The sequence below is a fragment of the Plectropomus leopardus genome, chromosome 13, assembly GCF_026936395.1.
Source record: "Plectropomus leopardus strain MGB_pleo_1.0 chromosome 13, ASM2693639v1, whole genome shotgun sequence".
NCBI classification, from domain to species: Eukaryota; Metazoa; Chordata; class Actinopteri; order Perciformes; family Serranidae; genus Plectropomus; species Plectropomus leopardus.
This window is the reverse complement of record NC_142188.1, coordinates 20,836,987-20,849,294: the sequence shown is the minus strand read 5'-3', so window position 1 is coordinate 20,849,294 and position 12,308 is coordinate 20,836,987. Positions and strand designations below refer to the sequence as shown.

At 39.4% G+C, this 12,308-nt stretch overlaps 1 protein-coding gene across 6 annotated transcripts in view; it reads left to right on the top strand.

Moving 5' to 3' along the window:
• The first annotated feature begins 5,118 nt into the window (after positions 1-5,118).
• slc35f3b (solute carrier family 35 member F3b) overlaps positions 5,119-12,308 on the top strand; it is an 80,008-nt gene continuing 72,818 nt past the window's right edge. For 2 of the 6 annotated variants that reach the window (XR_015778505.1, XM_088086773.1), the window contains exons 1-2: positions 6,721-7,037; positions 9,686-9,900. Coding sequence is in view for 5 of the 6 variants with exons in the window: in XM_088086773.1 (XP_087942899.1) it covers positions 6,802-7,037; positions 9,686-9,900 (451 nt within the window). In the remaining variant the exon portion in view is untranslated. Of the gene's footprint in view, positions 5,238-6,710; positions 7,038-8,570; positions 8,759-9,685; positions 9,901-12,308 lie in introns of those variants that run through there. The other 4 variants (XM_042501866.2, XM_088086776.1, XM_088086775.1 and 1 more) reach the window with 4 other exon arrangements.

The window sequence follows — 12,308 nt, the reverse complement described above, 5'->3', positions numbered from 1 at the left end:
AATGTCAACAAAACCTAGCATCTTCCCCAGAGATTGATAAAGTCATTCTCTCACAAACACATAAAAGGTAGCTAAAAAAGATGCTGCCATACCACTCATTGCCTACAGGTGGCAGGTTTACATTGTTGCAATAGCTTTATTTCACTGTAGGTAGAGATGTTGCATTTCTACATTTGCATATGATATCTGCAGACTGCATAAAAAATAATGTCCGCAGGCACTGCGGTAACATCCCCCATTGGGTGGTGGACTCCAATTCTGAAAGGTTCGAGTTTGGCACTTTAGCCACCACCTTCTTGATTGTTTTGAGCTGGAAGTGAGCATATTTGGACAAGAAGGTGGAGGAGTGAAGGGTGGATCAGTCTGAGAGCCCAAGGACATTATTTACCGACAGCCTGTCACTCAGAGCAATCACGCCCTCAATTATACATAACTTAAAGCCTAAATCAAATTGAAAGAGTTAATAACATAGAAATCATATAGATCATCATTATAGAGGCCAAAAAGTTTTTTGTTTGTTTGTTCTTTGTACCAGGCTGTAAACATGTTAATTTCTGCCATCAAGTTGGGTATTTTAACAAAGCTGAGCCTATATGGATTGATTTGCTTTTGAGCCAAGTGGCCATTCAAGGATCTGCAGTTTTTTGCTTTTCTTTGTTGCCATCATTCTTCAGCCACTTCCTTTGCAGCAGATGGCGCTGGTTAACATGTGTTGAACTGGTTTGACAAAGCAGTGCACTCCTGTGAAGAATCTGCAGCCTGCTAAATGAGAATAAATGAGTACGTTTTAAGGTTTGGAGAGTGATTTACATGCCTGTTCATATGGAGAAAAACAATGTGTAAGGAATACAGAGAAGTGAGATTATCTCCTTAAAGGAAATGAAATATCCTGCATGCACAAACAAGGTCTGAACTGAGAGCAAAAATGAGAATGCATTTGTTGACTCCAGTGCCTTTGGCATTCATCCAGCTGAAGCACACTTCTACTTTAACACATCACATCTTGTGATGCCCCACCCTTTCTCTCTTTTATTTGCTTTTAATTTGTTCCCACACTAAAACCAGTACATACTGTACAACTATGAGTAGATACAACAGGGCTGTCAGTTAGTTGTGTATCAGGCCAGAAGAAGACTATTCCCTGAAGGCCACTCCCTACGCACCGGACTGAAATGTACCCGCCGGTCCTTTTCATTAATATTGCTATTTGATCTTTTGCAGCATTCGTATGCACACAGGAAACTACCTGAGCTGGAGCTTTGGAGATAAAAAGAATTCCGCCTTTAAATCTAACAAACTAAATGATTTTTTTTAACTCCATGCTGAATGTAAAAAAAAAAAAGCATCATTACAGTTAATGTAAAGCAATTCTTTAAAGAATGTGCCTCCAGTTACAAATAATGCATGTGTTTTCAGCTCGCAATGCCTGTGCATCAAACACCCACTCAAGCAAAGAGTAACACACGCTGAAGTGTGTGAGGCTTGACGTTTCATCAGTCAGGTTTCACAACAAGTCCATTGTTACAACTTTGGCTCAATATGCTGGTGGTCCAGGGACTCAGGGGTCACCCTGGACCGGGGGTGGGTTGGGGTGGGTTGGGCTGGACTGTGGCGACGACTGGCATCCACCCTATAGCACCGCTTTCTGGTGGTGAAGCAACTCTATTTATATCCTGACACACACAGTGGGACTACGGGAATGCAGGAGGCCTCAAGCACAAACACTCCCCACTGCCAGCTCTGTAACAGCTTTCATTTTCTACTGCAAACACGGTGCTTTATTTTGCAGGAGTAAAGGGAGTGTTGATTATCTTATCTAAATTACAGTGTGGATTTGCTTTTATTAATGCAGCCAAGAAATGAGAAATAAGAAATTGTACATTTCAGGTTGTAGTTTTGCACAGCAGTCCTATTTTCTTGGCATGTATATGTGCAGACACTTACCAAGACATAAACACTGCCCCAGATAACTCCATCTTATATGTATAAGAGGTGAGACAAACTGACAGGACCGGAAGAATGAGGGATAAAAGAGAAGGAGGGGCGAGTGGATGCTGCAGCCATGGGCACTCTCTCTCTCTCATGCAACCACTCTGCAGTGAAACCTCCATCTCTGCATTGTGTGATGTTTAGAGAACATCAGGACTTACAGTTGGCTCCCCTCATGTTTCATACAAAGAAGGCATGCTTGCATTTATTAGGCACTGAAAAATATACATGAATAAATGACAAGAGGAGCAGAAAAAAATCTTTTTTTTCCCCCAGAGTTTAACTTCTGACAAAAGCTATTACAACTTGAAAAATCATCAGTCATGCTGAAACACATGGAGCAACTCTTGGGAATGCAACGACGCAGTGCACATTTTTCTATCTTTTCCACTTCATCATCGCACTGAGTTGACATAACCAGATCTACAAATGATATCAAGCTGTGAAATGCTGAGAAAATGTTCAGTAAATGGATGACAAAAGGCAAATATTTATGTGCCTTTGACCAAAATAATTTTATTGAATCATAAGCACATGAATACTGACAATGGCAATGTCTGTTATCAAATGCTATCAGAGTCCCGTTACAGTATCCTCAAAATGGCTTGATTCACATGTCCTCACTAAGCCCCATAGCTCATCGAAAATAATTGGTTATAAATATTCAGAGGAAGCAATCACATGTTTTAAGTGCCAGATGTCAGACAACCTTTAGGACTTCAAGAAGCCTGGTGAATTTTACCCTCGCCAACACAGGCTGACCAATTACTCCAAATCCTTTTTGGCAAATTGTGGACAAAATATGCAGTGCAGACATTTATGATTGGAGAGGTGCACATTGTCTGATCCACAAAAAGCAGGAGGATTTGCATGTCAAGAACAGTGGACAGATTTTCAGTTCCAGTGTGTAGGATTTACGGGGATGTACCAGGAGAGATGGAATATAATAAACTAAGCATGGTTTCTTTAGTGTATAATCCCCTGAAAATAAAAAAAAGTTGTGTTTTAGTTACTTTAGAATGAGCCATTTATATTTATATCTGCAGATAATTTAGCTCCCTTTTAAAACCACCTGAACAAAAAGTTGAGCAGGTCCTTTTTGCAAACATGCCGAACAACGTCGGAGAAACATTAATTTGTAATGTGAAACTCCTTTATTTTTTATTTATTTATTTATTTTTATTTTTTAGTGTTTTACCGATTTTAATCACCTGGTTTGTTTGTTTTGGAGAGGAAGATAACTCTAGAGCTCCTGGTAAAAACCTGAACACTGATGAAATTCGAATTGGGAGAAGTTTCGTCTGGTTGCAATGTGCAGTCCTCATCACTAGATGTCAATACTTCCTCCTAAATCTTACACACTGCTTTATTATGTCTGTGAATATGTAAGAAATAAAGAGCTGCACAATACTTTCAGCTGTAATGGGATCCTGTGCATCTTTTTCAATGCATAAAAACATAATGTATTTATACTCACAATATGGCTGTGAATGTATGATTGTTGAAAGTGTTTCAAGTCAGCGATTGCATCCATGTGAATGTTATAAGCAGAACAGAGTTCATTATGTATGTGTTGATGAAAAACAATTTCTATTCTGTGTGAACTACTGTGAAGCTGAAAAGCACCTCTGAAGTGGAATATTCCTGATATTCAGAGGTGTCTTTTAATATTAATAGCAGCACAACAGAGAAGGGACTATGCATGGATACTTCCAGAACTTTAATCATATATTTTTATCTTGTTTTCATTTGTCAGCATAACTACAAAGGATGCATCTAAGAATGGAAATCAGGGCAGTTAAGTGTCGCCAGAAAAGAAGACAGAAGATGCCAATTTTTTCCTTCCCACTGGAGCTTTTTGCCTCTGCAGCTAACTGGTTCACGATGTTGACACATAATAGTGTCAGCGGGCCCAGTCATCCACAGAGATTCCAGCTACCCTCCAGCTGTGTGTCAACCTTAGCAGTAATGGCAGCTGCATAACAAATATACCCTTAAGAAATCACAGAGGCCCTTGGGACTACAGGGTGCTGGTTTTCATAAAGGTTATGTTTCCTCCTGGCTGGAATAATACTTGTTGTTGAGCAACAGAGGAATAGATATGTCTCCCTGGATTATAGCAATAAATGTCTCCTCCTGTTGTTGTATACAAATGAAAGGTTGCTAATTAAATACTGAGTAATGAGATGTAAAATGTTTACAAAACCTCTAAATGTACAATGATAAATATGACCTTTTTTACTGGCTTAGAGTTTCATCTCTCCTCCATGACCTGGCCAATCAGCAGTGGCCTGTCACACTGTTTCCAGGCTGAGAGCTGCATTAAATATTAATGGTGAGAAAGACAAGATTTACATCATACTTTTTAAATTGTGTGAAACTGGACACAGGGGGGCAAGAGAAATAGTGGAAATTAGGTTTATAACATGCTTGCTTTTGTTTCTGACTAAATTCTGAAGTGTGCAAGAATTTGAGGGTACAGAGAAGAGCTGAAGGGGATGTTACGATGAAGGCCGGTGAAATCTTGATCCTACTCTTTTTCTGTTTTTTTTCTACAGATATCACAAATAACTTGGAGCCCTTGGACTTAAAAATATCTCTATCAGGTTGAAATATACGGACCATCATATGTTAAGGGAGAAACAGAATAAAATTTTAGTCGGATCTTGTTTTGATTTCACAGCATTAGAGCTCCCTTGAGACACATATCTCATGAAAATATACTGTTTTCACAGAGCACATTTTGTCATGTCAGGAAGGAAATTATTATAGTATTTTATTTTATTTTATTTTATTTTATTTTAAATGTTGTATAACTAATATCATAAATATACACATTAAGTAAATATAAATCATATTTAGATATCATATCGTCATATAATAACATTAAATATAAACATTATCATTACTAGTGGACAAGGTTATATGCCAGCAAGCCAGCATACAAAATACTATACAAAAAACCAAACAAACAAAAACAACAAAACAAAACACAAAACACATTTTACTGCTGGATTTTTTTTTGTTAATATAACTCTGCTGTCTATTGCGTGAAAGACACAAATATGAATTTGGTGCCATATAAACCGAGAAAACAGAGAAGCAGACTGTGGCATTTGCTCTCGTCAAGAGAGGGAAAGCCTACAAGTACCAGCATGCCCCACACCGGAAGAGCCGTTTTTTTCTACGGCAAACAAAATGGCAGCAGGATGTAAACGATCGATCTCGGACCGGATGAAAGTTTACCGGTAAGCTAAATACGCTTCTAAAAACATTTAAGGCGAGAAATATGCAACGCAGTAACCACAGAAACTTGGTTTGTTTTTATCAGCACTTTCTAATTTTACTGTTTGGTCGGAGTTTGTCCGAGTTTGACAAAGAAATGAGAGGGAAGTTTATCACTGTTTGTGTACATGTTTACCTCTAAAACATCCGCGGCTACAGCCGAACAGTTTTTGAAGACATTTCAGGCAATACAATAACATAATTACTCGTGTATTATAGGTCACTGAGACAAAACTGTGGTTCTTGTTGTAACAGCTTACAAGTACCCATTGTAGTAAATGACTTAACATTGCAGTAAAAGCTCAGGTGGTGCAACTAATAAAAGCAGCAGTGGTGGGTGAAGTACCTGAAAGTCTAACTTACGTAAAAGTACAGATTTATTTATCAGAAAATGACTTTGGTAGAAGTTAAACTCACTTATTAGAATATTTCTTGAGTAAAAGCTGTACATTAACTGATATTTACTGTGTTTAAGTATCAGATGTAATTTTATCATATTAAATGTTCCTAAGATATTGATAGTAAAAATATAGTACATTTTGTTGACAAATAAATATGTAGTTAGACTTGTATTTCTGTATAACATACACCTTAAAAATGTGTTTGCATTAAATTTAGGAAAAACTAGGTCGTTTTTACAACTTACAGCATTTAAAGACCAAAATCATTTTTTTCCTTACGTCTTATTCCTTCATTTTTCTGTTAGTCCCTTCCTCCCCATCTACATTATTTTGTAGTAAGTAACTAAAATGCTTAGGGGAAATGCAGTGGAGTAAAAGTGAAAGTTGACAGAAATAATATGAAATCTCAATTAAAGTACAGATACTCAAAAAAACAAACAAACAAAAAAAAAAAACACTCAAGTACTTACACCTCTGAACAGTAATAATGGCAGCATTCTGTTCATGTGAACCAGTTCCACAACTGATGCTGACTCACTGGAGTGACTGGGACATGCCATGGAGCTGAGTCATTATTAACCTTGTCAGTTACACTAGCACTTTTCAAAGTCCAAATATTTGCTTTAAAAAAAGGTCCATTATATCTGCATTTATGTAAGTTAGCTGATGATTAGAAAACTTAAATAACTGGTTAGTAAGTTGTTTTTTTCACCAGTGTCTTGTCTCGTGTGTGAATTATCCCTCCTGTGTTCACTTAATGTTTCTTGGACTTGAGCTTTGGCTCTCGCTTTATGTCTGATCCATATTTAGAAAGGAGTGCAGTGCCCTGTAGATTGGGGCACCAATTAAATCGCTATTAGAGGATTGCTGAAGTGGAAGATGGTGTGCTGGATGGCAGTGGAGAACTTGAATATATTAACTATCCTGTTACGTCAACTGTTTTGATATTCATTGGCTCTGTCTCGCAGCGAAGGTGTCCACATTATTTAGTTTGGGCAAAGCAGAAGGTCGAACAGTGAGAATTGATTTGGCTTTGGCCGAGGCTGTGAAGTTGAGAGGTGCATTATGCAAGATGAACCTGATCCTTTCCCCTTGAAGCCGATGAGAGGTGTTGACCTGCTTATTGATGAATAGACTCCACTTTTTTTTTTTTGCTCAAGTAAGCACAGCCCCCCCGTCCCCTGCTGTGAGGACTTGTGAGGTGTGGCTGGTCATTGATCCATGCAAAACCTGTCCACAAAAAAAAACTGTCAGTGTACTTGAGCTGCTTTCCGCAGTCAGGAGCTTGCAGAATGCCGACGCAATGCAGCCAGTAGACCACAGACCGGGGACCTTTGGGCAACACTATCACCCTCATACAAGGTAGAGCTCCAGTCTTCCTCTTTGTGGGAACTGCATGTACTGCTGAGGTTTCTATAGGGACAGAAGGTCATCTACGCTTAAAATTAATGTAAAATGAGCATGAAATGTAGGTCATCTTTAGCTTCATGTGCAAAACCTACTACTTGTTATGTCATTGTTGCACAGTTCACACTTCTGAACACAGGCAGCTGCTTGATTTTAATTTCCAAGTAGATATAATCACCACCAGTTAACATAATTACCACATTACTGGAAGCACTTCTCTGATTGTAATCAACCATATCCCTGTGCTTCTGTGGTATTGAACAGAAACATTTCTACTGTTTCTTTTCTACCTCTGTTCACCCAGACCTTTGAAACACAGGCCTTGCTATCATCTTGAAATACTGGTGAACCCCTTAGGTAAAGCAGACTATGAATAATAGACCAAAAGGGAACCCAGTGGCCTGTGAATTGCTGAAAAAATCTATAGTTGCTGAAAAAAGTTGTCTGGTAACAGTGCCTTTATGTTTCACATCTGTGCTGAAAAATAGCTTAAACAGTCTGGGCTTGAGTGGTTAATGTTTCTGTGATACTCTGCATGATTGAGGAGGGAAATCCATTCTCTCCCATCCACACAGCAAAGCTATCTGAAAAGTAGCATCAGCAATAGAATTATAAGGAAAAACCCTTAAAGAGTATTGTGACTAATACTTTGACATATATTTAGAGCAAATTGAAATGGATTTCAGGAGACATGAACAGGGTTTTTATTGTTTGACAGATGCTAAAATCAAGACAACTGTTCCTTTGCGTCATGTTCCTTATTTTTTTTTAGCTTGATAGTGTTTTGATTACCACCCAGGACACCCGTTACTGAGCCACAAATAATTGGCAGTCGATTAAAAATAAAACACTTACTTCACACTTCAAAGTAAGGACATGTATTTTTTCTCGTCTTGACACTTGCTGTGCTTGTTTGAATGTGACAGTTTGAGGTAAAAAGGACAAGAAAGAGCTCATTTGGGAAAAATGACTGCAGCTGACTGGTGTGTGCTTTGCAGGTTTGGACTTTTTGCACACAAAGCTGCAGAAAAATATGCTTTTTAGATATAATATGCTTTTTAGACACACAAGGGAGGGAGCTGAGTCAGAGCAGGTGCAGAAATGTTCAGATTGAGATTAAGTAGCTGCCAGAGGTCCTTGTGGGGCTAGAGGAGGACAGCAAATTCAGTTTTATCCCCTTTTTCCACAAAGAAGAGAGTGCACTAGAATAACTGTAGAAGCACCATGTGTATAAATTTGTCTGACCTTGCATGAAAAGGGTCGGGGTCCTCTGACAAATTACAGACATGCTGGTTCAGATACACTTAATGCATTTCATCTTGGCACAATTGGCACAATTATTGTTGGTACCTACAGAGTGATGATTCCAGTGAATCCAGTAGATGGCGCTGTTGCAATGCCCTCAGCACCCAGCAGCAGCAGCACAGCGCACCCTTTTTAATGTTCAAACAGTCTCCACTGTAGTAGTGGCCAGGCAGGCATATGTTTGTGGGGGTGAGGAGGAACAGGGCGATGGTACTTCTCTCCGTCAGCCTGGATGAGGATTTAGATTTACAGTCCTGCTAAGTGGCCTTGAGGATGTACGGTGATGGAGAGGGCACCGTGTGGGACCGGGTCGGGCGGCCCCACCGGGACTGTATGTGTTACCTTGGACCTCCTACTACTTTGATGCCGATGTAAGACATTTGAACTTTTACAGATGCTTTGCAGCCGACAGATAGAGGCAGGGCCACACCTGTTGCGCACATGATTTCGCAGGTGTAATGAAGTAAATCGATTTTACAGTGAAAAAGATCAAACTAAAGACAGTTATTCTCTGTGATTTTGATTAATGTTTTAAATCAAACTGAGAGCTTTTGGCAAATTGTTCATTGTCGGTAGTCCTGTTTAGAAAAAAAAAGATCACCCGCGTTATGATTGGGATATGGCAGCACAGGGGGGAATTTTACGCACCGATTTTCTCTGAGTAGGTCAGTAAATCATGTTTTGCTTTCACATGCTGGCGGTTTCATAACAGCTGAGAGGCCGTCAGGTCACCACTATGCTACTTTATCAGGTGTAGAGCTTTAATTGCTGCGATTTTCAACCAATATTTTTCTTTTTTTTTGTCCCACCTGCTGGACACAAAGTAACAAGTATTTATCTCCTGTGCATGATAACATGGCATGATGGGCTGTTGCACAGCGCAGTTTTGTGCTCCAGTGCCTATACATGAAGCCCGGAGCCGTCACAAGTGTTCCCGCTACGTCTCCACATATCACTCATGATCGATTCATTAGTTTCAGATTCCTATAAGCCTATAATAGGATTTGCACAGTATACAACATTTGCAGGAGCAGTCACTTTGGCTTAGTGTCTTTCGCAGTGTTGTTGTGCGGACCAGTGAAGGATGATGATTTCTGTACTGTACAAGTGAGGAGCTGCAGGGGCCCTCAACGCTTTTCTCTGTGCAACATACAGCACTGACTTCCCCTGCTTTAACCAATGAGCACTCTTGTCCTATCAGGTCATATACAAGGTTTGCATGCTCTCCTTTTTGCTTTTACCAAGCGGTCTCACTTTTGTCTTTTTAACACCCGCCACCCCTTGTTCTCTTTTCCCAGCGGGATGCGCAAGTCGCCCGACGTGAGCCCCAGAAGGCTTTCGGACATCAGCCCTCAGCTCAGACAGCTCAAGTACCTGGTGGTGGACGAGGCCATCAAGGAGGACCTCAAGTCCTCGCGCTCAGTTGAGGACATCAACAGCGCGTCCATAGAGGAGCGGATACTGCGGATCACCGGCTATTATGGATATCAGCCTTGGAGTGCAAGCTACAAGAGTGAGTCTGTTTGTATGCAAGGATGCTAACATCTGTGACTATATGCGGTGGTAGGCTACATGTAGTGGCCAATAATTCTAGTCTATATATGTACTGTTGGCTCTCACAACTAAGCTATTGGTCCTTTTCATGCCTGGCAACATCACATAATACTACAGGTGACAATGAGTCCATAAAATGCTTTTAGTTTGTGGAGGTGCTGTTGGATGGTGTGCTCTACTGGACAGATGATTTATGTGGGTGGATGGAGTAAGAGCTCCAGGAGCACTTGTTAAAAAAAAAGTGAATGAAGTGTATTAATGTATGGGCAGGCATTAGCAGGTTTCACACTGTTGTTTTGGTACTGAGCTCCAAGGATGATGGAAATTGGAAATTCCCTCGTTGTATTGTTTTACTCCCCAGAGGCACATGTAGAAATTTTGGGCAGTTGCAGTGTGATGTGTCCCCCTCAAATCTCAGCACACATAATTTTTTTCTATCCATCCTGTCATTCTGATTCAGATTTCCTGTATTTGACATGTTCATTATGCACTTCCATACGTAAATAAAATCAAAATTACATTTTCCCCTCTGCAAGTCAGTATAAGTCCATAAAAAATAGCAGAATAAAATAAGTAAATAAACCTCATGAGAAGGTTAGAAGCACCATAATAATAAAAAGACTTTTATAAAGTGCATGATTGCAGAGAGATGATGGGTGCCCATAAATGTCCACATATCTTCTTTTACCTTAGCAGTCTTCAACAATTTTTATACCAAGGACACCTTAGCTGAAAGAAAGACAAAGCATGCTGGGACCCTCTACTCCAACTAAGTTTAAAATTGCATTGCTTATTAACCTGGGCACATGGAGGTAATCTGGCATATCAGGTTGACGTGTATTTATTTTCAGATAGGTAAAAGAAAGAAACTACAGTTTCGCAAAGTTAAGTTGCTGTAAAAGGCAAAATATGTTCATGTTATTGTGTTATGTGACATATTTTAATTTTTGAAATGAAAAACAAAGAAAAAAAAATGCTGTCACAAACCCCTGTTGAAGACCAAGGCTTTACACTGGAAATTGAAAGTGCACGGACAGGGGTGCTATGAACAGGCTGTGTGTGGCACTAAACAAGAAGATGCTATTCACATGGTGTCACCATGATGTTGCACATCTTCATCTTTATTTTCACTAAATCTAAATTTGCACTCGCCGATAATTAGCTGCTAAGTGTTGTTGTTGTTTGCAACAGACAGTGGAGCTAATGTCTGCTTCTCTGGAGTGTGTCGAGCTTGGAGCTAGACATTGGGATTGTTGCTTGGAGCAGTTGATACTTTGAAGGAAAAAAAAGTTGTCAACACAGCTTTTATTTCTCTCTCTCATTTCTCTGCTCTGCATCATCTTTGCTGTTGATGGATTACAGTTTTGCTTCACTTTGCTCTGTGTCTGTCTCTTTTGCTGTGGCTGTATCGGGACAAACCACAGTCTTAACAACTGTCAATCTGCTGCACATTGGTTTGTTGTGCTGCCTTGATGTGAACATTCAGCTGCCAGCTGATGAACTTTAGCTGGTAGCTGTGGAAAATTTTGTAAATTTCATATGAGAGACTGCAATATTAATCAGCTGTAAGCCTACTTTAAAATTCATAGGCCTATACCTAACATCTGAACACTGCAGACTTCACAGGACAGCTGTGGCTCAGATCTGAAATTGTCTTCTTTCTTATCCGCTGGTACTGTGACAAGAGAGGGGATAAAGTGGAATATTTCACTACGGCCACCATGGCCTGATCATTTGTCTGTGGTTACCATGACTCAAGATTCAAACATCTATTTTTTGTTTGAAGAAGAGAGAGACATATTTATTTATACTTGATGAAATATACTTTATTCTGTCATCTGTGGGGCCTCCTGGCTGCCAAAGCAACTGTAGTTAAATATACATCAGTAGGCTTCATTGCATTTTTATACACTGAACTGTCATTGGAAGAGCTGCATATTGACAGGCTTTTCATTAAAGCAAGCTGGCAATCAAGGAGCATCTGTTTAGTTCAGTGGAACCAGATATATTGCTGATTTTTATTAATGTAAACAAATAAATATAGCTGACAACTAGTTCAATATGCTTAGTTTATCCCAAACCCCTGTCTGAAATAATCGTTTTTATGTGAAGATATTTGTATACTTTTTTAAAAGCTGTGTTTCGAGACTGATTTAAGAAACCATATCTTCCATGTTTTTTCCCCCCATTTTCCAATTGTGTTATTATAAAAGCTTTAGTGGAACTGACTTAATGGCCAGTTTTGCTTGTTAGAGTGGTTGTGCCTTTATTAAACTAAATTATTAATTATGACACTCGTGTCATAACGTTAATGAGATAAATGGTGGGTTTCAAGCTGTGGTTAATTACTTTCATGAAAATAACTTT